The following is a 27,195-nucleotide window of genomic DNA, read 5'->3' on the forward strand; positions in this document are numbered from 1 at the left end:
CAGCCTATAATTAAGTAGCGTATATTGACTGTAGGAAGCCTGTCATTTCATGTTTCCCCTGTCTTAGTGTCACAGTGTAAAATAATGATGATAACACATTTATGCATTATTAAATTAATGCCAGTCTGGATCCTGCTATTTAATACACTTACAGTATTTACATTTGGAGACTTAGCAATAGGAAAAAGCTTTTGTTACAGAGTTTTAATGAAGTAGACCTGTTCTCTCATCTGTGTATTATCATGTAGCTTTTTGTATTCAGGAGAAATGTTTATTTCCCCCAAGTGGTTATTCTTACATAGCAGTAACAGACCTGAGCGTAGAATAAGAATGATGGAAAGTGTATTCTTTCCTCCAGCCACGTTTTTGTATTTGTATAGATGTGTGTTTTGTTAGGATTACATTATTTAATTTTACTACTGGCGTCTTATATCCAATGTCCCCAGAACAGTGACGCCACCTGCTGGTTTCCCAAACTCAGACACGCGTATAATATATATAGGTGCATGAAAGTAGAAGGTGTTTTACTAGGATCTGAACATTATTTTGTGGGTCCAATTCAGCAAGGATAGCTAGTCTGAGAAATTGCAGTTGTCTGTGAGTAGAAAGGCGCCGCCCCAACAAGAAGAAAAAACGCCCCGTGCCAGTTTGCAAATGCTATCACTCACAGATGCATACGCAATTTCCAGAACATTGAAGATCTTTTGCTGTGTGAGTAAATGTAAGTACAGTTGGTCTGTGGCTGCAATTAATCTGCAACTGAGACAGGCTGGAAGTGGTCTGCGCTGATGTCAGAGACCCTCCCCAGAAAACGCCTGGGCACATCTGCACACCCAGAAATGCCAAAACGCCTGGGCACGCCGGGCACACCCAGAAATTGCAAGGTTTCCGCCCAGAAATGCTGGCTTCCTGTCAGTCAAAAGGTAACCACATTGCGTTTACAATCTGTACGCATTTTCTGTCGTTATTACCCCTCGCACTTGCGCAGTTCAATAATCGCTTGATTTGCAAATTCTCTCATGAATTGCCGAATTAGGCCCTGTGTACAGTCTTTGGAAGAAATGTGTCAAACCTTCTAAGGAGTAGAGAAGTTGACAAGTGAAGAAGTTGCCCATAAACCAATCAGCTTCTAGCTAGCATTTATCACATACATTCTATATGATAGTTAGTAGCTGATTGCTTTGGTCAACTGCTCTACTTGTCCACTTCTCCACTTTTTAGAAGGCTTGAAACATGGATACAGCAACTGACAGCCAACCATATAATGAAAATGTTTATAGTATCAGCCTCAGGAGATGAGTCCCTATAAATAAGAACACAGCTGCATGTGACAGGGACAGTGTCTTCAAGCGATGGGGGAGTGGTATGGATGCCAGTGAAAAGTCACAGACTGTAGAAGGAGCAGGGTCGCCAACAGAAAAGAGGGGTTCCTCCACAGTACGGAAAGGAAGTGATGATACAATGATCCCCAAATAATAACCCTTACTCATACCATGCAGGACCCATTGAAAAATCCACCTTCACCACCATACCTTCATCATATGTAACCACCTCCAGAAGGATGCAACCAACCAGGCTTATCAGTTTAAATTAATGTTATTCTCCCATTAGGTATCCTCAGCATCCCAATCAGCAAACACTATTTCTCAACCACTACCAAAAAAAAGGTACTATTGCCATTTTACATAATAGACACATTCCTCTTCACCAGCATTGCAAGTTACCAAACGAGTGACGTCATACCTACTGTATGCTGATCAGAGAAATGGCTGGGGATAGAAAAGAAGTGCAAGCTGGCAAGGGAGTGTGGGGGAGCCAGCCGAGCAGTGGAGGAAGCAGGTGGAGAATGCCTTTCCCTGCTTTCCTCCATTTCCACAAGTAAGAGGACATCTACAGATTGCATTAGTGGCGGAACTTGCGAAAACAGGTAGAGACAGTGAGTGATGGGGAGAGGCAGAGGGTGACATGGAGAGACAGAGCGTGACACGGAGGAAGTGGGTGACTGAAGAGGCAGTGGGTGATGAAAAAAGGTAGAAGGTGGCAGGGAGAGACAGAGGGAGACGGGGGGGGGGGATGCAGTGGCTGACTGGGGAGGCAATGGGTGATGGGAATAGGCAGTGGGTTACAGGGAGAGACGGTGGGTGACATATATTTACACAGTGGTAAGCTCAGCGCTGGATTTGTACATAACATACAATAAATAACTTTTGTTCAACAGTAATCTGTATATGAATATGTATGGTACTTTGCTGTCAATCTCCCAAGGGTTTTTTGGTGCGCTTCATATTGCAAATGGAAATGACACTTACAATAAATCCCCCTTGGTTTGTTCCAATAATGGTATCTTTATCATCAATGGGACTTCTCTCTTTCACCACTTAGTCTCTTATACTGCAGTGTTAGTAACCCAACAGCCTAAGTATGCCGTGAATGTCCTCACTTAATCAATGCTCTCTTCATAGCATGGAGTGACATAGAGAGGCAGTGTGTGATAGAGAGAGGCAGAGGGTTATGGGAATAGGTAGTGGGTGACAGGGAGAGACAGTAGGTGACAGGGAGATAGTGGGTCACTGTGTGTCTTTTGTGTCCGGGGTCTGGGCCCACAGCAGAGCAGCGTGGCTGGCTCAGTCTGGGAGAAGGGCACAGGAACTACAGACAGGGGCAGGGCGATTCCTCCTAACCGAACTGCCGAGATCATGTTGTCATCCAGGCAGCACCTCCTCCACTTCGGCATCCAGCCAGTCCCAGCCACTCAGGAGACAGAGAGGATGAGTCTGGGAGAGATGAATGGAGGCCTCCCTACCATTCCCATACTCCACGTCCTCCTCCTCTGGCCAGAATGCATCCTTTCTGTCATGGTCCACGGTGAGTCGGCATACTATTGAGCCAATTTGATGCATTATGTAGCCACTGGCCGTGGGCCTATTAATAGTAGCGGGCGCCTATACAATACACCGTCAGACTACAACACTCTTAGTTACGCCCTTGTGTGTTATGTTTTTAAAAACAAATTACAGAAGCTTCTGCTTCTCCAAGCAAGATTCCACCAAGCATCATGGTTTCCTTCCACGTTTGTTCATCTGTCTCCTGCTATGTGACCTGCACACCAGAACTTCTCCAGCAGGATGGCTGGGATGGTCACTCTATGATAGCTGATGCATCCATGGAACAGCATCAGTACCGGCATCAGGCAGCATTGTGCATGTGACGTATGCACAAATATTGTATGGTGAAAAAAATACTGTATGTCAAACTATAAGCAAGGTATTATGTCATGCCTTCAATAGAACTTCAGCAGCTTCAACCGCGCCAGCACCAAAGGTTATGTACCAGAGTGTATGGTAATGCGGCACTGAATTTCTAACTGAAATGTGTTACAAGCTAGAGGTAAAGTTGTGATGTGTGATTTATACATTGATGTCACACGGCTTTGGTACACACTCACTGCTACATACAAATGACCAAATTGAATTATGTTGGGGAACTTGCATGCAGGCGTTGGAAGGGGCAATGGGTATATAAGTTATGCCTACCAGTATGGGTCTTGTGTGTCATTTATGTTGTTCTGGCTCACAACTGTGCATCTAGAACACCAGTAATAGGCAGCATAGAGCAGACACAGAGGGTGATTCAGGCCTGATCGCTGGGCTGCTAAATTTGTTGTCCTGCGTTCAGATAGTCGCCACCCAAGGGGAGTGTATATTTGCCCGTGCAAGTGTGAGATCGCATGTGTACACCGTGCTACAAATATACCTCAGTCAGCAGACAGTTGCAAATCCGTTCGCACCACGCTCATCCATCTAATGATGTTACCACTGTGTGTGCAGTCTGTGCGCAGCCCAGGACTTACTCCTACAGTGCGATGAGAACAGGCTGATCGGGTCCGAAGCTGACGTCAGACACTCTCACTGAAAATGCTTGGGAACGCCTGCGTTTTCTCTGACACTCCCAGAAACGGTCAGTTACCACTCACAAATGGCTTCCTCCTGTCAATCAGCATGCGAATGGCTGTGCAATTTAAATTTTCGCACCAGCCTGACGCCGCTCGTCGATGCCTGTTGTTTGCCGACGCGCGTGTGCATTGCGGTGCATACGCATGCGCAGTCTATCGATAATAGCCCACTGTGTGAAAAAGCACAGCAGAGATCAGGTCTGAATCTGGCCCATAATACAAGTGTAACATACTTAGATCCATAGGTATATACAGGTATACTAGAATCATACACCATCTGCCAAATGTAATAGCCTTTGAGTTCTGAAGGTGCGGGATTTTGGGGGTCATTCCGAGTTGATCGCTAACTGAAAATGTTCGCTGCGCAGCGATGATGCAAAAAAATAGGCACTTCTGCGCATGCGTATACGGCGCAATGCGCACGCGCGATGTACTTTCACAACGAACTATGTAGTTTCACACAAGGTCTAGCGAAGCTTTTCAGTCGCACTGGTGGCCGCAGAGTGATTGACAGGAAGAGGGAGTTTCTGGGTGTCAACTGACCGTTTTCAGGTAGTGTTCAGAAAAACGCAGGCGTGCCAGGAAAAACACAGGCGTGGCTGGGCGAACGCAGGGCGTATTCGTGACGTCAAAACAAGAACTGAACAGTCTGAAGTCATCGCAAGCGCTGAGTAGGTCTGAAGCTACTCTGAAACTGCACAAAATTATTTTGTAGCCGCTGTGCGATCCTTTCGTTTGCACTTGTGCTAAGCTAAAATACACTCCCAGTGGGAGGCGGCATAGCATTTGCACGGCTGCTAAAAACAGCTAGCGAGCGATCAACTCGGAATGACCCCCTTTGTGCGAATCTGACCGTTTTTTTTTTTTAAAGCAGCAATCCTTTACAAGGCAAAACCAGGTTGGTTTTGCCGTGTAAATGATTGCTGCTTTATAAAAACGGTCATACTCGCACAAAATTCTCACAGCTTCAGAACTGGGAGGCTATTACATTTAGCTGTATAAGTTCATTAATGAACTGCTATACTACATATGTGGTTTATTTGATCACGTGCATCTGTGTTTAGTTTGTTTAGGACTAAAAGGAGATAAAGGATTTCTCAAAAAGAGTTTTCAAAGCAATAAACATTACATTTTACCAAATTAAGTGTGACATAGTTTATTTAAACCTGTAATTACCAAACACCATGTAATCCCTGTTACAACCATCCTAGCATCAATTATGTAGTGTAAAAGGACACATTTAAAACCTTGTATCAAAGGGAGGATTTTCAGACTGAAGACCATCAGATCAGAGGTGCTCAACAAAACCAGATCAGCCTTTTAATCATAAGAGTTACAGTACTTTGTTATATAGGCCTTTCTTACTTTGCTTTGTTACGATTCTAATTTAGTGATCAAGTGTTAGAACTTTATTAAAGTGAGTTATTTATATTATTTCTCAATGTATAGGTTAAACTTTGCCACATAATGTGTGCATACCTCCCAACATGACCCTCTCCAGGAGGGACACAATGCTCTGCTTCTGGACTTTTCTCTTAAGGTATGATTGCCGGCACCTGTGTTGAACAGGTTAATGGATAAGAAAGGTGTTTCGGCACAGGTGATGGCAATCATAAATTAAGAGGGAAGTCCAGGAGCAGAGCATTGTGTCCCTCCTGGAGAGGGTCATGTTGGGAGGTATGTGTGTGTGTGTATAAGTAACAGAGGTACCTGTAACCCTTCTTTTCTCGTGAGTGCCGCCTCTTGTCCATTGTCCTGTCCACAATTTATTTGTACATTTTAGTCCCTTACTTTGTTTTTGATTTTTTATAACCCATTATTTGTGATTCATGTTTTTATAAATCTTATTGTTAGTTTTCTTTTGACCTATGTAGAATTGCCATAATGCTAAGACACCGCCTTTACCCTTGGTACCACTATTGTTCCCATCAGTTTGTGGCTATATAATGTTCTACACCTGTTTTTTTTACGCTTGAAAGTTTTCCATTTCCAAACTCCCTCCAGAGCGATCTCTCGATATACCCTCAATGTACTTATCATGTCATTATCATCTTTGCCAACCAATCTCTCTTTTGCTTAACCAAACTGAAAATCACCTCCACTTTTTCTTGTAATCACCCACTCAGCACGCATCACTTTTAGTCATTATAGATTCTCTCCACCTCTTTTCATCTCCACTTCCCACCAGATCACTTGTTTGCATTTATACATTTCCTCCAACCCCTATTTTGTTTTTCACCCCTTCCGATAGCTATTAAAATGCATGGTTTTTTGTTGTTTACTTATTAGGATATATCCTTTATTTATAAAGCGATGATATATATTAGTGTTATAGCCTAACACAATTAAATGACACACAATGCCATGAACAGTAGGTTATACATGAGTACTACTCCAAAGAAAGTGTGTTAAGGGCCCTACACACTGGCAGATAAAATGCACGATATGAACGTTCTCGTTCATCAATGAATGAGAACTCGTTCATATCATGCAGTGTCTAGGCACCAACGATTAACGATGCGCGGACCCCCGCTCGGGCAGCTCGGCGGCGGATCTGCCAGTGTGTAGGGCCCATTACGCTATCCAAATCTCCAGTAGTTTACCAGCTATCATGCCTGCCATTGCCAGACTTTTTTTTAACTCTCCCCATCTTACCCCCATCTCTCTATCTCTCCACTTCTCTTATCCCATCTCCCCATTTTCTCCCTCCCGTATTGCTCTCTCCCTCACTCTTTCATTGTCTGTCTCTCTCCCCCTCTTCCCACATAGCTGGAGGACACATGGCTGGAGCCCTGGTCATCCCACCGTTTGGGCAATATATAATAGCCTGCGATGTGCACGTGGTTTGGGAATTTCTGCGGGTTTGTCTATATTTGGAAATCTGAAATAATTCCCAAGGCAAAGCCAGGCAAAAAAAACGGGCAGACTCTCAGAAATTCCCAAACAGCTTGCACATCGCAGGCTTTTACATAATACCCTTGCTCTTCTTTCAGCATGTAAATCTTCATCTGATAAACGTTATAATTTTCTCATAATCTGCCTCTGCCGTAACACAGCCCAACAAGTGAATAAATAATGTAATATGGGCGATCACTAGTTAATGGGATCAATTACTATGCCTTAGGGAAGACAAAAGATTAAAGTTAGGTAAGGTGATTTTTCCCACACATCTGGACCTGCTTAGGATGCTTAAAATCTGCTGCTGTAATAATTTATTTTTGTTGTATGTGCCTCAGTAAGTTAGTCAATAAACCAGTGAGTTATTGGATTTTGCCTATTAGAATGATTACAATAAGCAGTATGAGTATGTTACTTTCTGTAGGTTTGCAATTGTACTGTATGTCTACTTTCTCTCTCTCTCTCTCTCTCTCTCTCTCTCTCTCTCTATATATATATATATGGTATGTAATTTGTGAACAAATATATAACACAATTATTAAACTACAGCCAGGGTATATACAGAATAACAACAGATCCTTCCTTTTTAAGCAAGAAACTGTACACGTACTGTGTAATTGCCATATGCTGCTGGTACACCCTCCAAGGACATTATGAAATCTAGATCTCGTGGTGAAACTTGTGCCTATTCCGTGGTCACATCTGTATATTTGAAGGGTAGTTTATTTACTAGGGTAGTTTGTTTAATATCCCTATAGTAGTTTTATGACCTTGTTAATCTTATCACGTACATATTTTGAGCTAACTGCACTTTCCCCATGTCATTCCTCAGGGTCGGTGTACGAGAGAAAACTGTAAATATCTGCACCCTCCTCCGCACTTAAAAACTCAGCTAGAAATCAATGGACGGAATAACCTTATACAGCAGAAGACCGCGGCTGCTATGCTCGCACAGCAGATGCAGTTCATGCTCCCCGGCACTCAGCTACAGCCAATTGTGAGTAACTTGTCTATGCAGCATATTTACCTTTTAATAGAACTATAGTCATTAGAAATAGTAGGAAAGGAAACTTATCTTACTACACTGCACGACGCAAATTAGGAGGAACTGCCAAAAATCGCTTTTTTGTGGGGAGAGTTGGCAAATCATTAACACAGCAGTGCACATCTTGATCAACCATTATTCATATATAATAATTCTATACCCTAGGTCAGTGGTTCTCAAACTTTTTTAAATCACGGCATCCTAGAGTATCAGAATTTTTTTCACGGGACCCCTAGGCCAGAAGTTTCTTAATGAGAAATCTAGAAAGAAATATTAAATTAAGTAAATTGTGTTTATATGTCATCCTTAGGGTCAATTATGTGGTGAGGGACAGGATTCCCTTCTGTTTGTCCACATATTTTATGATTGGCAGCCACCAGCACTGGTTTTGCCTATTACATAGACCATAAATAATTTGAATTGGTCCTGGACCACCAACCCGAGGCACCCCAACAAGTGTCTCGTGGCACCTCAGGGTACCACAGCACACAGTTTTGAGAACCACTGCCCTAGGTTTTATTCCTTGTACACCTGTTTTGACTTGTTAACGTGTTCATTGTATTCTAGCTATTATTCCAGTGCTGCTTTTCTGTTATTGCTAACATTTTGCAGATTTATTTAGTTGGTTTAATTGTTAATTATTACTTCACAGATACGTACGTATTCTTATTATTATTCCAGAATAGCCAATATGAATAACATAATAGCCATAATGAGTAACTTCAAACTGGAAGTGTCGTACTTGCTTATTTGCGAGACCTCTGCATTTCAGTAGTGAATGTCCCTGCCAATATTATTTTGCATTCTCAACCCTTCACCTCTGTCTGCCTCAGTTCCCCTGTGTAACCCTTCTATTTCTGCTGCATGCTGGTATTTTCTCCTTTAGGCAGTGGTTGCTGCAGTGTGTCTTGTTTTTCGCCAACTCAGGCAATGATAAATGTCCATCTTGTCCCAAGCATTCCTCATACTTTAATATGGGCAGATCTACAGGCTTTTATACAGTTTCTAGGCTGTTTGGGCACTTTGTGTAAGATCTCCCTGTATTCCTACAAGCATATACTGGAAAAAATCCAAAGGTTATGCTTTAGTCTTATCTGCACCTCCGCTAAGTATTTACTAAAGGGGTGTACTGACTGTGCGGAAAAAGCTGATTACATTTGCTTCGTTTTTTTCGTCAGTTTGGTGAACACACCGGACTTAAAGTCTAACACCCCAAACCCCTCCCCCATGTGCTTTGGTTAGATTTATTAAACTTTTTTTTTCTGTAGTCTCTGTTTCCATGTTTAACTAGGGGCATTCCTCCCACATACCGCAAATAGCCATCACTGCAGCTCATAACATCATGGGCAAGACTCCGAGCTACCGTCGTTGGGTATATGTGATGTGATGATGAAGCATCAGTGTCCTTAGCTAATTAATTTAAGTTCTGAGCCATAATTAAACTGTAAAACTATCCAGGTGATTTACTGTACATAATGAATATACAGCTCCACTGTTATACGATTAGACGTGCAGAACAGCCTGGAAAATTCAGGGATTTGTTATTTTGAGGGAACCTTGAATATCAGTAATTGTGGATAATTGTGTAATACCTCCCTAAGTTGTACAACGCTTATGGAGAACTATTAACAGTTGGGGAAGGTGTTTGGATAGCATACAGGCCCACTAGTCAGCACCTGTCAACACAGGATTCATTTGTTAATAATTCTAGCTGGTAAAAGGCTACAGAGCTTTATCAGACTCATTGGGTGTTCTACACGTTGAACACTTATTACTACTATGGATTACATACACCAGATATGGGAACAGAGACACCCCATCGCCCTGTTCCAACAAACACTATTTTGCTTAAGAAAAGGTCACTCCAATGTGTTATACTGAACAGTATCTAATTCACTGTATATGTACTGTATCTAATTCACAATGTGGCCCTGTTGTTAGAAAAGTAATACTGTATCAGGATTGGACTGGGCCACAGGGGAAACCACCGGTGGGCCCCACTGCCCTGAGCCCACCTCCTCCTCTAGGAATAAGGTTCCAGACTGTGCTCTTAAACTGTACATTATAAATATGTTATATACTGAACAGGACTATGGTGTATTCTCTACAGTGCATTGCTGTTATTACACTGGTACATTATCATGCATGCACTAGCAGCATTTACTGTATACATATTTATCAAGGGGCCCAGCGCATGCACTTTCTGATGGTTAGGCAAACCAATTTGGTGGCTGGCCACACCTCTAAGAATGAGCCGTACCACTCCGTTCCCCCAGTGGGCCCTTCATGCCTCAGTCCGACACTGTACTGTATTATGGGTTAATGCTGGAGTGATGCACAATAAATAATGTCTTCTTATTTCATAAGCTTTAAGAATTTGGTAGAAGGAAAAGATCTACAGAAAAATACTTGGGGCAGATTTAGTTGTGAAGCTGCGAACAGAATCTTCCTACTGTCAGCGGCAGATAAATGCACAGTGCAAGCAGCTGACAGCAGCTTATGTTGAAGTGGATCTTAGCGGAGATTATTTATTGTAAAATGGGTAAACCATAAGCCATTATCAGAGCACCCGATTGCCCTCATGGTCCCTTAAAGATCACAGGAAAACGCTGATGAACTGATGTGTATAAACAAAACACTGATCCTAAAGCTACAAGTAGTGAACAAACAAAATGGAAACACTTTGGTAAACTAAAGCACATTGAAAGCAAGTGCTTCCATACAGGTGCAGGTCATGTACTGGTTAGCTACTTTCCCTCTCTTTCAGGCTCATGTATAGAACAGCTTGGGCTGCCCATATTGCCTGTAATAATGGCTGGCATGACTGCAAAACAAGACCTTGGTAAAGAGGACTGATTGCAAGGCATATTTAGCACTAGCATCGGGGACCAAGATAGCTCAGTTTGATAATGTTTCATAAAGAACGGTGTCTAAGGAGATGTTGGCATGGAACTCTGAATTATAAACATTGGCAAAGGACAACAGTGGGTAGCAGTGCACAGCACACTCCAGGTTCTTGATATTCATGCATTAATTCTAGTGCAAAACACGCAAGCAATTGCAGATCAATTGACTACACATTTCAACCTCTTGCACGCCCAGCCAGTTTCACCAAGAATTTGTCTGACAAGAACGTCACAGAGCAGAATATTATAGCCTGGTTGCATTATAAAAACCACTGGTCATACTAAGCAATGCACTTATGTCAGCTTAATGGTGCAAAGAGCATAGCCATTGGACAATCAGACAGGAATTTTATATGATCAGATGTATTATCCCTCTGTGTTCTTGATATATGTACAAGTGCACGTTGTGGCACCAACTCAAACAACTCTACTGCCTTTGTTTTCAACATAGTAGTGTTGAGGTGTTTTTGTGGAGTTGTGTTTGCATTTTCGTGGCACGGTTTGGGTGCACTGATTCCTTTAACAGCTACGATGATATTGAGTGATCCTCTAGCACCCATGATGCTGAATATCTTTCCTGCCGAGAGTGGTATCTTCCAAGACGATAATGAACAATGCATAGAGCACATGTCGTTTGATGAGCATGATACTGATGTTTTCCATGTCTTAGTCTACTCAGTCACCACATACAGTATAAACCCAATTGACCATTTATGGGATATTCTGGAGTAATGCCAGATGTAAGTGACTTTCTTGAAGAAGAATTCTCCTGCACCCCTCCAGCTCAATTACAGACTTTTGTAGACTCAATGCCTGAGCACAGACTGGCAGCACCCTATTCAGTGACTTTAACTCAAATGTTTCTATTTTTTTGTCCACTGCCTGTAGAAGACTCTGAATTTCAGGGTCAGACCAGAAACTGTCCAGCTAAACTAGTTGGCGATCTAGAAAATCATCACAAAAATGTTTGCTTTGTTGGCCTCCTTGAGTCATTTAAGGCCACAAGCCTATGAAACTTTCAAAATGAAATACACTGAAATTATTAAAACATGAAGCGGCCCAGAATTAGATAACAATGAGAGGGTACGGGTCGTTGGGTCAACTCAACTTAGGTCGACAGTCATTAGGTCGACAGGGGCAATAGGTCGACATGGTCATTAGGTCGACATGTACTAGGTGAAAAGGTAGACATGGGCTTTTGGACTTTTTTTGGTGTAGTTTTTTTTTCGGAAAGTGACGGGGAACCCCAATTAGTGCACCGTGTCCCCTCGCATGGCTCGCTTCGCTCGCCATGCTTCAGGCTAGGTGCCTTGCCGCGCTCAGCATACGTTATCGTTCCCAATTGTAGTCCACGTGGATCGTCAAGTATGAAAAAGTAAAAAAAATGAAGAATTTTTTTTTTTTAGAAAACTCATGTCGACCTTTTGACCTGTTGACCTAGTACATGTTGGCCTAATGGTCATGTCGGCCTATTTACCATGTCGACATAATGCATGTCGACATTCATTGGTCGACCTAATGACTGTCAACCTAAGCTGTGTCGACCTAACGGCCGTATCCCCAATGAGATAAACCTAGTTACAGAATACTGTGTCCTAACAGCATAATGCACAGAGGGAAATTTGCAAGTGGGAGAATAGAAGTAGTCTGGATGATCCTGTGCTTCTCAACTGTCTTAAATATGGTCTAGTTTCCAAAAATGTCTGCAGTTTGCAAATCACATTTTACTAATAACAAAAAGATTGCCTTCCTTTATCCGGCTAATCTAAGGGTCTCCGACAATAGACACACCAAGCTGTTGGCCTGCATAAAACCAGATCATGTTTTTTTGTGGGCTCTGCAACTTCTAAGTCAAATCCTTAAAGTATCTATTGGATACACAAGGGATGCTACTGAAGACATAGTTGGTCATTCCGAGTTGTTCGCTCGCTAGCAGTTTTTAGCAGCCGTGCAAACGCTATGCCGCCTCCCACTGGGAGTATATTTTAGCTTAGCAGAAGTGCGAACGAAAGGATCGCAGAGCGGCGGCAATTTTTATGTACAGTTTTAGAGTAGCTCAATACCTACTCAGCGCTTGCGATGACTTCAGACTGTTCAGTTCCTGTTTTGATGTCACAAACACGCCCTGCGTTCGCCCAGCCACGCCTGTGTTTTTCCTGGCACGCCTGCGTTTTTTCGAACACTCCCTGAAAACGGTCAGTTGACACCCAGAAATGCCCACTTCATGTCAATCACTCTGCGGCCAGCAGTGCGACTGAAAAGTTTTGCTAGACCTTGTGTGAAACTACATCGTACGTCGCGCGTGCACATTGCGCCGCATACGCAGAAGTGACTTTTTTTGCCTCATCGCTGAACAGCGAACGAATGCAGCTAGCGATCAACTTGGAATGACCACCATTATGCTCTAGCAGTATTTGGTGATAAACAGTCTAAATGGTTATATGAGTTGACATGTGTAAAAAATAAAAACTTTTTTTTAAATCTAACTTGTATTCTTCTATTTTGTAAGTATCTGGCCTGGCACGGCCGAGACATGGTCCTAGGGAATAGGAGGGACGCATCTCCTGCTTGCTGGGACGGGGGATCCCCTATACCTTTTGAAGTTCAGCATTCCTTTGCACACCACAAAGTAGGTATTGGATAAGCATGCAATCACAACCCCATGACACAATCTCTCAATACATTACATCTTCATTTCGTATTGTTTCATGGAATGAAACTGCACACTCCAGCCAAAAGGGAAATAAGTGCTAATACTCGCCATATCATAGCCCCACACCCAGATATAGTCATGTAATTATATTAAACTGCTCAAGAATGGCACGACAAAAGTCTGCTAAGAAATACAGAGGGGCATATGTATTAAGCCTGGAGAAGTGATAAAGCAAGGATAAGTGAAAGGTGATATCGCACCAGCCAATCAGCTCCTAACTGTCATTTTTCAAACCTGTAATGATTGGCTGGTGTGTTATCACCTTCCACTCATCACTGCTTTATCACTTCTCCATACTTAATACATCCCATAGTTTCAAAATGGTTTGACAAGTTATCCCTTCATTAAATGGGCAAGTAGAGGAATCTAATCCTTTAGAATTTTGATAGACCGCTTAACTAAAATAAACATTGTTGTATGCTCAAGTCATAAACAAATGACATTTTCTAAACTTTTTCTTGAAAGCAGCATTATTCCATATATAAAAATAATAATAAAAATGTTGTTAAATTTCCAATAAAGACATTAGAATTAAAACAAATATATCAGAATAACTTTAGATTATTCCCCAAATACTTTATCAGCAAATACCGTATAGGTAATATACAGCTTGTAGACTTTCTGATATGTCCTAAATGCCATGCACAATAAAGCCAATCTCTATCAGTGTTTGTGGAATTGCCCTAGTATGAAATGAGTTTTAACAAAAAGAACACAAAATGCAACGGAGACATAGAATGATTTTGGACGCAAATAAAATAATATGCGTATTCTATTTAGTTATATTCCATTATCCCCTCAATTACCTGTGCTAGGTCACAGAAAACTGACATTACCATGCACTGATAGGAGGAAACATATTCTGCACATGTGGATGTATAACTTATTACCAACTGGATGTATTGACTCCCGAAGTCGGTGGCCGTGCGAGATACTGGCTGAACTCAGATGTTTTTTTTAAAAGGGCAATCACTTACAAGGCATGTTTTTGCTTTGTAAGTGATTGCCCTTTTAGAAAAACGTCTGAGTTCGGCCGGCATCCTGCACAGCTATCGAACACGGGCGTCATTACATAAGGCTCATTAACTTTGTTTAAACAATTTGTTTATGTATTCTGCATGGATTAGAGGCTCTTTATTAAGGGAAAATGCATGTGATTTTTTTTTTTTTTCATAATTACGTTGCAAGTATCCAATGCACTTACTGCATTATTAAGAGACGCCATAGGGGGTCAACCTTGACAACTATAGAATAATCCATTTTACCACACCTCTTCTTCTTTTTTTTTTTTTTATATTGTTAACATTTAAAAGGCTTTCCACCTGAGTAATACTCGGCCGTGCCAGCCGATTTTGTCCATTGTAAGATGCTGATTTTTCTGTTTGTGATATTATCAGTGGTTATTGCTATGTCTATTTTTCTTATGTATTGTCCATAGGATTTAGAATTGTGTACTTGTTAATGCAAATAAAACATTTTTTTTTTTCTAAAGAGGGTACTGTACCATTAATCAAAAATAATATAAATATGGACAAAGACAAACATTTTAAAAGTAACGGGAGCGTAGAAATCAAAGCTAATTATGTACTAAAATGAACCAACCTTCACTACATTTGGGACTTTTGGTGGATTGCACGTGGGATTGTGTTGTAGGTTATAAAGAGCATTCTGGATGTAGAACACAGAATCGTGCCTTTTACTCACAGTAAACACATAATGATTATGCCCACCCACACAAATAAGAGCATAAATATGATAGATGTCATTACTGCAATGTAGCAAGATGGAGCACAGTCATCAGCTACTGCCTAATAAATGGGACTGTTTTGTCTGCTGCGGCTGTACGAAATCATGAATAATCATTTGCATGGATCCCACTTAACCTCCAAACCGCCTTCAAGTTGTCTATTATTTTTAAAGCCTTGCACTCAGAGCTTATCAGAGCCTGAGCGAGGGCTCCCAGAAAGCAGCGCCAATTTAAGATAATGTCACTAAGTGATAAGTTACATGCACAGAGTTGCTGTAATTAGCTGTTCAATTCATTTAAAATGCGCCGATAATGCTGCAGTTTGCATTTGTCAGTTGTGCCCGCTGTAAGTAATGTGCATATACGATGATCGTTTAGTGCTACGTACTCTGTTTATTTAGCTGGGCAAACCCGCCTGCCTGGAAACGTATTCATTTACTGATTTACATTTTCCTTATACCCGATGAGAGTGGAGAGGAGATTTTCTGTACTGTCAGACACTTGTATAGTGTATATACATCAGATGAAGCCATTTAGGATATGACTTACCTGCTCAGTACGCGTCTTTTATTGTAATTACCTGTAGAATAATGTATAGAAATGAACACAGACGTGAGACAGGGGATGAACTTGTTTGAAGTAACATCAAAGGTAAAGCAAAGAAATGTGAATTGTATTGATTTCATTTATGAACATAGGGCCTGATTCAGACCTGATCACTACTGTACTTTTTTGCACAGCGGGCGGTCAGCTATTAACTGCACGGCAATGCGCATGCGCGTCGGCGAACAACAACGGGCGACATGCCGGTGTGAAATTTCTAATCGCGCAGCCATTCGCATGCTGATTGACAGGAAGAGGCCGTTTGTGGGTGGTAACTGACCGTTTTCTGGGAGTGTCAGGGAAAACGCAGGCGTTCCCAAGCGTTTTCAGGATGGCTGTGTGATGTCAGCCCCTTGGGCGGTGACTATCTGATCGCAGGACTACAATTTTAACAGCCTAGCGATCAAGTCTCAATCACCCCCATAGATTGTACAGGTAAATGTGTAGAATAGAAGGTGTCCATATCAACCAATCACATTCTAGTTGTCATTTTGTAACTAGTACAACATAGAAAGCAAATGGCGGTTACCATGGGCAATATTATAAGTGTATAGACAAAACCTGATTAAAGACAAAGATTGTAGTTTGATCATCACTGTGGTTTTGCTAAACCACAGTGATGAGTCTGTGATCATTTATTAAGAGCAGCGAGTGCCGCATCTTTACGCTGTTATCCAGTTACTATGGGGGCACCGGCTACAGTTACCCTGCTGACATAGGAGTGCCAAACACACACACACACACACACACACACACACACACACACACACACATATAGTTGTGCTATGTTCCCTTCGTGATCAGGACCAGGAAGTGACAGCACGTGAGGGCAGTAGATACTGTAACTTCCGCCCTGAGGTTATTTTGTTTCATCTTTGCACCATTGTCCCCTCGCGGGCTCGCTTCGCTCGCCACAGGCTATTCCAAATGGTTAGTGACATGGACCCAGAGGCTTATGGGAAAGGTCCTTTCTACGAAGGGTAACTAGACGCTCCATATACATACATATATATATATATATATATATACATACATACATACATACGGGTATGGGTCGTTGGGTCGACTCAACTTAGGTTGACAGTTATCAGGTCAACCATGGAAGGTCGACATGCATTAGGTCGACAGGGACAATAGGTCGACATGGTCATTAGGTCGACATGGGTTTGACTTTTTTGGTGTCGTTTTCTTCGTAAAGTGACGGAGAACCCCAATTAGTGCACCATGTCCCTTCGCATGGCTCGCTTCGCTCGCCATGCTTCGGGCAGGTTACCGTTCCAATCGTAGTCCACGTGGATCGTTAAGTATGAAAAAATCCCCAAAATTATTATTTTTTTTTTTAAACTCATGTCGACCTTTGACCTAATGACCATATCAACCTATTGACCATATCGACCAAATGCATGTCGACCTTCAGTGGTCGACCTAAGGTGTGTCGACCTAACGACCGTATCACATACATACATACATACATACATACATACATACATACATACAGTACATACATACATGTTTAATAGTGCATGGATAGGATTTGGATTTATGTCTGGGATTGTCTTGGTGAATTTTGGTATCTTGTCTTAAAGAAAGCACTGACAGTAATAAGCTCTGGTCCAGTGGGGCCAACTGTCTCAAATAAGGTCATTTGTTTTATTCTCTCATAGTAAAGCGCACCAGAGCATCACAGGATGATGAAGCTCTAATTGGTGTTTGGACAGTCCTAAAATTGTACGGATTTAGATAAGTTCATAACCATCTGTTTTGAAGTACGTGTGCTATTGGATATTGTGTGATTGATATTTGTGTTCTGCTGAGTACTTTTCCCGCTCTGTAAGCCTTTCTTTTGAGAAATACATATTATCATGGGTGGATTTAGGGGTGAGGATGCCCCTAGGCACAATAGTAACGGCGCCCCGCGTGCCTAATTATATTATTTTTGATTATGTATACATATGTATACAAGTAGGACAGCTTACAGGGTCAGTATGTGCACCTACCCATTGACGCTCCATTCAAGATGGCATATGATACAGTACAGTGGAAATATTTTGCAGTTACTGGTACTTTTTGGGCTGACATTACCAACATAAGCATCCATGTGCCGCCCCCAAACAAGTGCCGCCCCTAGGAACGTGCCACATATGTCTAATGGGAAATTTGCCACTGCATATTATACTTATGTAATACAAATATAGCTGCATTTAATCCCCACCCCATTCCCTCTTATTTGTGATAGTTATCATCTAAATATAAAGACCACAAAATCACAGGTTTAAAAAAAAGAAAGAATTATGGAGATGTGGAGATGGTTTGAGTGCTTCCTTTCATCATACGTTTTGTGTTGTTTTTAGTTGCATTTATATGTGTTAATGATCATATTCAGCAGAATGATCATCTGTTTTTTTTCCGGGTGATTCTTTGATAAAACAATTGGTATTTGAAGAAAATTATAGGGAAACTACAAGGAATCCAGTCTGTATTCCAGTTCTCGTATCATAGTCATTGTGAAATCAAATGCCTGAAAGAATGACATTCATTATATGAAGATAGAGATATAAAGATGGGAAAAAGTCAATCTTTTAGGAAGCCTTTGTTCTTTTAATTTTTTAAAATAAAATGACAAATATTTTTCATTTCTGAATTTTACTGCAAAAGGGATTTTTTTCCAAGATCATATTCATTACCGTAAAGGAAAAGCTTTTATGAAGGTAAAAACAAAAGCTAAATATATTGTAGTCCTTTTTACCCATCACACCTCTAGGTATAACATACGCAAGGGCGTAGCTACCATAGGTGCAGGTAGTGCAGCTGCTATGGGGCCCAGACCTTATGGGGCCCACCTTCCCTGTCAAAATTACATGTGTTATACAGTATACATTTTTCACCATTTGTAGATACACAGGGGCACTTACAAACTTTTACCTTGGGGGCTACAATATATCTAGTTATATTGGTCCCCTGGATCTGCTCATTGTAATGTAGTATAAAATGAACTGGAATGTATTATACTGTTACATAATATAAACTAAAGCACTGTAATGTGGCACAATATAAAGTGGAGGCACTATAGTGTGGAATAATATAAACTGTATCATAATGTGAATTAGGGATACTGTGTTGCATAATGTGTACTGGCAGCCCTAGAATGTGAATTAGAGCACTACTGTGGTTCATAAAATATACTAGGGCACTACTATGGGGCATAACAGTAAATAAGGCTCTACTATGGTTCAGAAAATGAACTAGGGCACTATTATGGGACATAAAATTAACAACTGCTGTGGAGAGGTGTCTCTCTTGAAGCATTGGGACAGGGGCCCTTCAAAATGTTGCTATGGGGCCCATTAACTTCTGGCTACACCCCTGAACATACTGTATATACAATGAGGGTCCAAATGTAGATTTCAGCTATTTGTCCTCAAGACTATGGGCCAAATGTGACAGAGTGAGAGTCTCAGAAAGTGAGAGATTTGGTAAGGTTTTTCAGGTTTTTTTTTAAGTGGCAATTATTTACACTGCAAAACCAGGTTGATCTTGCTGTGTAAATGATTGCCACTTTAAAAAAAACTGCAAAACCTTACCAAATCTCTCAGTTTCTGAAACTCTCGCTCTATTACATTTGGCCCTTTGGGCTAGATTTACTACTTTTCAGTGGATTTGATCACAAAATTTCTAACTGCACTAATATTAAGTGCAAAATAGGCTGCGCTTTGCCCTTAATATTAGGGCAACTTTAAATTGTTAGTGCCAAGGGAAGCTATTTACACCCTGTTTTTTTACTGGAGCACAACAGAACCAGCAAAAATCTTAGCCTGGATTTTGTGTGGGCTGTAGACGGGACTCCTGGAAAAGCGGCACCATTGACCAGATCTTGTGTCTTCAGATAGGGTTTTGGTGGTTATACTTTCACCTTTTACTAGGTTAAGCTTTAAGCACCGAGTCCTAAACTCATTCAGTTTTGCTTCCTAGAGCCTTGACATGTATCCATGATAAGATTTTACCTGCGCTGAGTGAGGTGTGGTATACACACATATACACTGTAATATGTACTGTATATTATACTAATAACATGATTTTATATATATAATAACATCGTATTTGACAGCAGATAAGAACAACTTTGCCCATCTAGGCTGCCCTTTTTTTAACCATATTGTTACCTCAAACCCTATTTGATCCTTATTTCTTTGTAAGAATTTCCCTATGTGTATCCCATGCATGTTTAAATTGCTCTACTATGTTAGCCTCTACCACCTTTGATGGGAGACTATTCCACTTGTCCACTAACCTTTCTGTAAAGAAATATTTCTTAAAATTTCCCCTGAACCAACCTCTCCCCAATCTCAATCTCATGTAAAGTGTGAGAGTAAATAACTATTTGGATTCCAGATAAAATGAAGGATTGGGATTAATAAACCGGGTGAGCCGAGGGGGAGGATACTGAGTAACCTGGCAGGGGCTGCGTGGGCCATAGTCCCCCTTTGCAGCACTCATGAGGGAAACAAATATCTCCCGTTGCATGTCGTGGCACAAGCATGGCTATGCTTCCAGATTTGCTCGCCCACGTACCTGGGCCCCGTTCAAATCTCAACGACTCTGTGTGCAGCAGATCATATTCTATAGGGGACACTTCCTGTGGCATCATCTAAGCTTCACCCCAGTGCCAACAGATATCAGTCTGGCCATTTGAAAGTATTTCAAAGCTACAGACTAATGTGGCAGGAGCTTACTTTCCACTTGTGGTCTTCTATCATGGAGGCTCAGTTTCATCATGGGGGTACAGTAGGTATATTTGCAGAAGGTCTTTATAGTTACAAATATGGCATTTCATTGCAGCAGTTCTACACTGATATTTAAGGTGTTGTGAATCAAATGCTTTATTATCCCTAAAGCACTTGCGGTTCAGTAGGTTTCACATCAAAGTTCACATTAGCATGGCCAGATAATTCTGTAACCAGGCATGGGTTGGTAATTCTGGCACAATGGGCCTAATTCAGACCTGATCGCTGCTGTGCGTTTTTGCACGGCGGGCGATCAGGTCTGATTTGCGCATGCGCCGGCACCGCAGTGCGCTGGCGCATGCCAGAGAGCCGATGGTCATCTCAGCCCTGCGATCGCCTCTTCCTGATTGACAGGCAGAGACGTATGCTGGGCGGGGGTTGGGGGGGGGGCAGGCCGGCGGCGTTTGGCCGCCGTTTTGGGGGTGCAGTCCGGGCAACGCAGATGCGCCCGGACCATGCAGGGGGCAGGCTGCGGCAGCTGCGCTGGTAGGTAGCTACTCTTCAGGTACCTGTGCGGCGAAGGAAGGGCCAGACATGCAGGGCGGACTAGCCCTGTGCTGGGCGTCCGCCCGCATGTCTGTGATACTGATCGAAGCTGTGCAAAATTTTGTACGGCTACGATCAGGTATGAATTAGGCCCAATGTGTGGAGTGCATAGGTGTATCTGCGAGCTGGACACCAAAACATTAAAACAAAAGTCACACCTGCATTTAATAAAACTGTCACAGCCTGAAGGCTGGAGCCCTCTCTGACACTAGGCAAGGCAAAACGACTGAATTCAGGCCCATGAACCCCGACTGGTGTACTTTTTTTATGCAGCTGCTACCCTGATATTACTGATTTCTGTTTGCAGATGTTATGTAGTTTTTTGTTGAATATCAGTGTTTTACCACATTAGCCTGACAAAACCATTTCATGATTATAAGGTTTTAATTCTTATATTAATGTGTATAATATACTGATAAAAAGAAAAGGAATACTCTGTTTCCATTGATTGTAATGAAGTTTACCATGGTATGGTGAGCAGTATGATTATGGAATAATGCAGTCTTGTTTCTTTCCGCAGACCCCTTTCCCTGTGACCCAATCCCTTGCAACAAGCCCATCAATGGCTTTTAGCCCATACCTGAGTCATGTCTCTCCAGGAATGGGTCTGGTTCCTGCAGAGCTTTTACCAAATACCCCTGTCCTGGTTTCTGGAAATCCGGCTGTTACAGTACCTGGCTCTGCTGGTCAGAAACTGGTGCGCACAGACAAACTGGAGGTATGTGACAGAATGGTCTCATGCATGTAAAATTGGCTTGAAGGGCTTCTTATCCTCAGACAGACTAAAAGTAATAATTGAAATGATCAATTACAGAACTATTTGTTCTGCGAGTGACTGTAGGTCTGGCCAGAAAATACATTTGTCACACTCACTCTGATGTGTTTTATTAGTATTAGAACCTGTCAGTTTTGTAGTGCTTGTTTTTTTCTGATCAAGTCTCCTCTAGCGAAGAGTTAGGACATTTAATAATGGGTTTTAAAGTGAGACCATGACACTTTCATTACGCTATGTAATCCACATACTGGAAATACACCCCTTTCACTTTAACCAGTGCTGGATTTCTCATCTAGACACTGGAGGTGCATGCCTAGGGGCACCAATTGTTGGGGGTGCCACACCAGTCATCACTGCATCAGAGCTTCTTAGTACCCTAATTGCAGTATCAGATTACTGTCCACATGGGCCTAGAGCTGAAATGATGAAAAGAGCCTATTGTGTGTCACCACAGGGGGTATGACCAGTACCCCGGGGATTGGCTAGTGATGGATGGGGGTGTATACACGCACTTACATATATACACGCACATAAACACATATGTGTTTGTGGTTACATAGCATAGATACCAACATTCTGGCTGCCTCATCTGGGAGGCGTAACTGGGAGGAGCAGGGGGAGTGGGAATGAGACTGCACCATCGTGGCCCCGTCCCCGCTACACTATGCCGAGATTACCGGCATAGTGGGGCAGGGGGCGGGATCACGATTAGGCAAATCGTGTCATAGGCACCCCCGCTGCGGGGGATACATGAGTATTTCCCCAGGTGGTTGTAGACGAGTGATGGATTATTTTAAAGATATAAACACACACATAATAATTTTGTGAGGTCTGCCTTGTCTCCTAAATGCATATGCAGTGGAAGCCTAAGCGATTGGGGGTCAGAACAGCAGAGACAGGGGTGAGGCCAGCCACAGCAGAGGGCGGTACGCGGGCGGTGAAGACTGAGGTTACCCAGGTCCATTATGCTAGTGTGTGTGTGTGTGTGTGTGTGTATATATATATATATATATATATATATATATATATATATATATATATATATATATATAGACGTATGTGTGTATGTTCCAGCATAACTCCAGAATGCCTGGAGCAATTTACACCAAACTTGGTACACATATGCCTTACAATCTGGAAAGAAATAATTTGGGGGTAAGGCACCCCTAGCATCCTTAGAGGTGGGGGTGGGAAGGGGGTGACATGTAGAAATCCATAGTTTTCGGTAGGGAGGCAAATCCCGGGCAATTTTTTCAATCCCGGGTATCGGGATTGAAAAATGGTCAATCCCGGGATTTGGCTTTCCACTGTGTCCACCCATCCCCCACCTCTGCATTCAGCCGCGGTGATGCAGGGGGAGCCGGGAGGAGGTGGCGGGTGACAGCCGCCATACTATCGGGCTCAGCAATTGGTGACTGCGCAGCGTGACCTCACAGTCAGAGGTCATGCTGAGCAGGGGAAGCCGGGAGGAGGGAGCCGGACAGCACGCTCAATGCTGCCCAGCTTTAATGGCCCGCCTGATCCCACTTTCCCGGGATTGGAGCTTCCAATCCCGGGATTGAATCCCGGCCTATGTTTGGCCTAAATCCCGGGATCCTGCCGATCCCGGCATAACTCTGGAATGCCTGGAGCAATTTACATCAAACTTGGTACACATGACTTACAATCTGGACAAAAATACTGTGGGGGTAAGACACCCCTAGCACCCCTAGGGATGGGGGTGGGAAGGGGGTGACATGTAAAAATCCATAGTTTTCGGCATAACTCTGGAAGGCCTGGAACAATTTACACAGAGGCACACATGGGTAGGGAAGAGGCACCCACGTGTCAGGGCAGAGTCACCCATGGGTAGGAGCAGTGGCACCCACAGGAAAGGATAGAGGCACCCATGCGTAGGGGCAGAGGCAGACACGGGTAGGGTCAGAGGAACCCACAGGTAAGGATAGAGGCACACATGGGTAGGGGCAGAGGCACACACGGGAGCGGCAGAGGCACACACGGGTAGGGGCAGAGGCACACACGAGTAGGGGCAGAGGCATCCACAGGTAAGGATACAGGCACACACAGGTAGGGACAGAGGCACACACAGGTAGGGGCAGAGGGTAGGAGCAGAGGCACCCACAGGTAAGGATAGAGGCACCCACAGGTAGGGGCAGAGGCACCCACAGGTAAGAATAGAGGCACACACGGATAGGGGCAGAAGTACACATGGGTAGGGGCATAGGCATACGGGTAGAAGCAGAGGCACCTATGGGTAATGGCAGATTCACACACGGGTAGGGGCAGAGGCACACATGGGTGGGGGCAGAGGCATACTTTAGTGTGAAAGCTAAGCAAGAAGACCTAGGGCCCTTTGACATACAGTAAGCCTGCAAACCTAACATATTAAACATACAGCGGGCAGAGCTTGGCCTGTCATCCCAGCATTTACAGCACTGAGCAGGGCAGCATCAGAGGCAGGACGGGGCACAGAAGGAGGCGGATTATTCTCCTCAGCACCAGTATTTTGACAGCATCACTCCGGGGAAGCCCAGAGGTGCGGCCTGAGAAAGATTGGCATTATTCTTTAAATTTCGTAGCGAAGCACGGGTATATAATGGCACTGCATACACAGGGGCAGCGTACATCACTCACTACACTGAGGATCAGGCTAAGGGACATCACGTTCCCAATCAGAAGCAGCAGCCAGACAGCTCAGTCATGATGACCCGGGCTGCTTTCATGGAGCTGAGCTTAGCTGCTGTTGGACATGATGGTCAGACGGTGCTTGTTTGACGTCACGCAGTGTAATGTCACATGGCAGGGCATATAAAGCCTTCCACTGCCTCGCCATGCCAGTATTATATCAGGTGGCATTTGAAACACCGATGGGCGAGCTGGCAGGGGGTTGTGTTTTCAGTGGGCAGGTCTCGGGTGGCTGCAGATAGCCAGGCAGCAACAGGAAAACATTTTATTCCTGTGTCCAGCAGCACTGTGGGCGGCAGCCGTGGGCCTATTTTGATGGGAGGACCATTGATAATCCGGCCCTGCCTAATTGAGCAGTGGCTATTTGTATATAGAACAAAGGCTACATCCCTAACGGTGCATCATGGGGATTCTCAGGAGCCAGCTCGTGCAGTCCAGGGGCACGAAATATTAGGCTTGTATAAGAGGGGGGGTCTCGGGAGCATTTGCATGTGCAATCTGGAAACCTGGAAAAGGAGATTCTTAGCCGATGACAGAAGCCCCATGCTTTTATCGTTTATTTCTCTAACGTCCTAGAGGATGCTGGGGACTCCGTAAGGACCATGGGGAGAGACGGGCTCCGCAGGAGACATGGGCACTTTAAGAAAGAATTTAGTTCCTGGTGTGCACTGACTCCTCCCTCTCTGCCCCTCCTCCAGACCTCAGTTTGATTCTGTGCCCAGAGGAGCTGGGTGCTTTTCAGTGAGCTCTCCTGAGTTTGCTGATAGAAAGTTTTTTTTTTGTGAGGTTTTTTATTTTAAGGGAGCTCTGCTGGCAACAGACTCCCTGCATCGTGGGACTGAGGGGAGAGAAGCAGCCCTACTCTCTGAAGCTAGGTCCTGCTTCTTAGGCTACTGGACACCATTAGCTCCAGAGGGATCGGTACGCAGGATCTCACCCTCGCCGTCCGTCCCAGAGCCGCGCCGCCGTCCCCCTCGCAGAGCCGGAAGACTGAAGCCGGGTGAGTATGAGAAGCAAGAAGACTTCACAGGTGGCAGAAGACTTTGTGATCTTCACTGGAGGTAACGCACAGCACTGCAGCTGTGCGCCATTGCGCCACACACCTACACATACTCCGGTCACTGTTAGGGTGCAGGGCGCAGGGGGGGGGGGGGGGCGCCCTGGGCAGCATTTGGGACCTCATTCTGGCAAATGAACACATATATACAGCTGGGCACTGTATATATGTAGGAGCCCCCGCCAAAGAAATAAAATTTAAGCGGGACAGAAGCCCGCCGCCGAGGGGGCGGGGCTTCTCCCTCAGCACTCACCAGCGCCATTTTTTCTCCACAGCACGCTGAGAGGAAGCACCCCAGGCTCTCCCCTGCTGATACACGGTAGAAGAGGGTTGAAAAGAGAGGGGGGGGCACATAATTAGGCGCAAAAAAGTATATAAACAGCAGCTACTGGGTTAACATTAAGTTACTGTGTTATTCCTGGGTTATATAGCGCTGGGGTGTGTGCTGGCATACTCTCTCTCTGTCTCTCCAAAGGGCCTCGTGGGGGAACTGTCTTCAGAAAGGCTCCGCCGACGGCGCCGACACCTGATTGGATGGATATGTGGAAGGTTTTAAATGATAATGTAAATTCCTTGCATAAAAGATTAGACAAGGCTGATGCATTGGGACAGGCAGGGTTTCAACCCTTGCCTGATCCTATGTCACAGGGACCGTCGGGGTCTCATAAGCGCCCACTATCCCAAATTGTTGACACAGATACCGACATGGTTTCTGACTTCAGTGTCGATTACGATGATGCAAAGTTACAGCCAAAGTTGGCTAAATCACTCCGATATATGATTATAGCAATTAAGGAAGTTTTGCACATCACAGAGGAAACCCCTGTCCCTGACACAAGGGTTTATATGTATAAGGGAAAGAAACCTGAGGTAACTTTTCCGCCCTCACACGAACTGAATGAGTTATGTGAAAAAGCTTGGGAATCTCCAGATAAAAAACTGCATTTTTCCAAACGGATTCTTATGGCGTATCCTTTCCCGCCAACGGACAGGTTACGATGGGAATCCTCCCCTAGGGTGGACAAAGCTTTAACACGCTTATCCAAAAAGGTAGCCCTGCCGTCCCAGGATACGGCTACCCTCAAGGATGCTGCTGATCGCAAACAGGAGGGTACCCTGAAGTCCATTTATATACAATCAGGTACCTTGCTTAGACCGGCAATCACGTCGGCCTGGGTGTGTAGTGCAGTAGCGGCATGGACTGATACCTTATCAAAGGAGTTTGATACCCTAGATAGGGATACTGTTTTATTGACCCTGGGGCATATTAAAGACGCTGTCCTTTATATGAGAGATGCTCAAAGAGACATTAGTCTGCTGGGTTCTAGAATAAACGCTATGTCGATTTCTGCCAGAAGGGTCCTGTGGACTCGGCAATGGACAGGTGATGCCGACTCTAAACGACATATGGAGGTTTTACCTTACAGGGGTGAGGAATTATTCGGTGAAGGTCTCTCGGACCTGGTCTCCACAGCTACGGCTGGAAA

At 43.6% G+C, this 27,195-nt stretch overlaps 1 protein-coding gene across 14 annotated transcripts in view; it reads left to right on the top strand.

Moving 5' to 3' along the window:
* The window catches only part of MBNL3 (muscleblind like splicing regulator 3), a 173,422-nt gene that overhangs the window by 107,041 nt on the left and 39,186 nt on the right, over positions 1-27,195 (top strand). For 10 of the 14 annotated variants that reach the window (XM_063937487.1, XM_063937483.1, XM_063937492.1 and 7 more), the window contains 3 exons: positions 7,683-7,847; positions 13,311-13,430; positions 21,694-21,909. In XM_063937487.1, coding sequence (XP_063793557.1) covers positions 7,683-7,847; positions 13,311-13,430; positions 21,694-21,909 — 501 coding nt within the window. The remainder of the gene's footprint in view (positions 1-7,682; positions 7,848-13,310; positions 13,431-21,693; positions 21,910-27,195) is intronic. The other 4 variants (XM_063937491.1, XM_063937493.1, XM_063937485.1 and 1 more) reach the window with 3 other exon arrangements.

Source organism: Pseudophryne corroboree, chromosome 8, assembly GCF_028390025.1.
Source record: "Pseudophryne corroboree isolate aPseCor3 chromosome 8, aPseCor3.hap2, whole genome shotgun sequence".
Lineage (NCBI taxonomy): Eukaryota > Metazoa > Chordata > Amphibia > Anura > Myobatrachidae > Pseudophryne > Pseudophryne corroboree.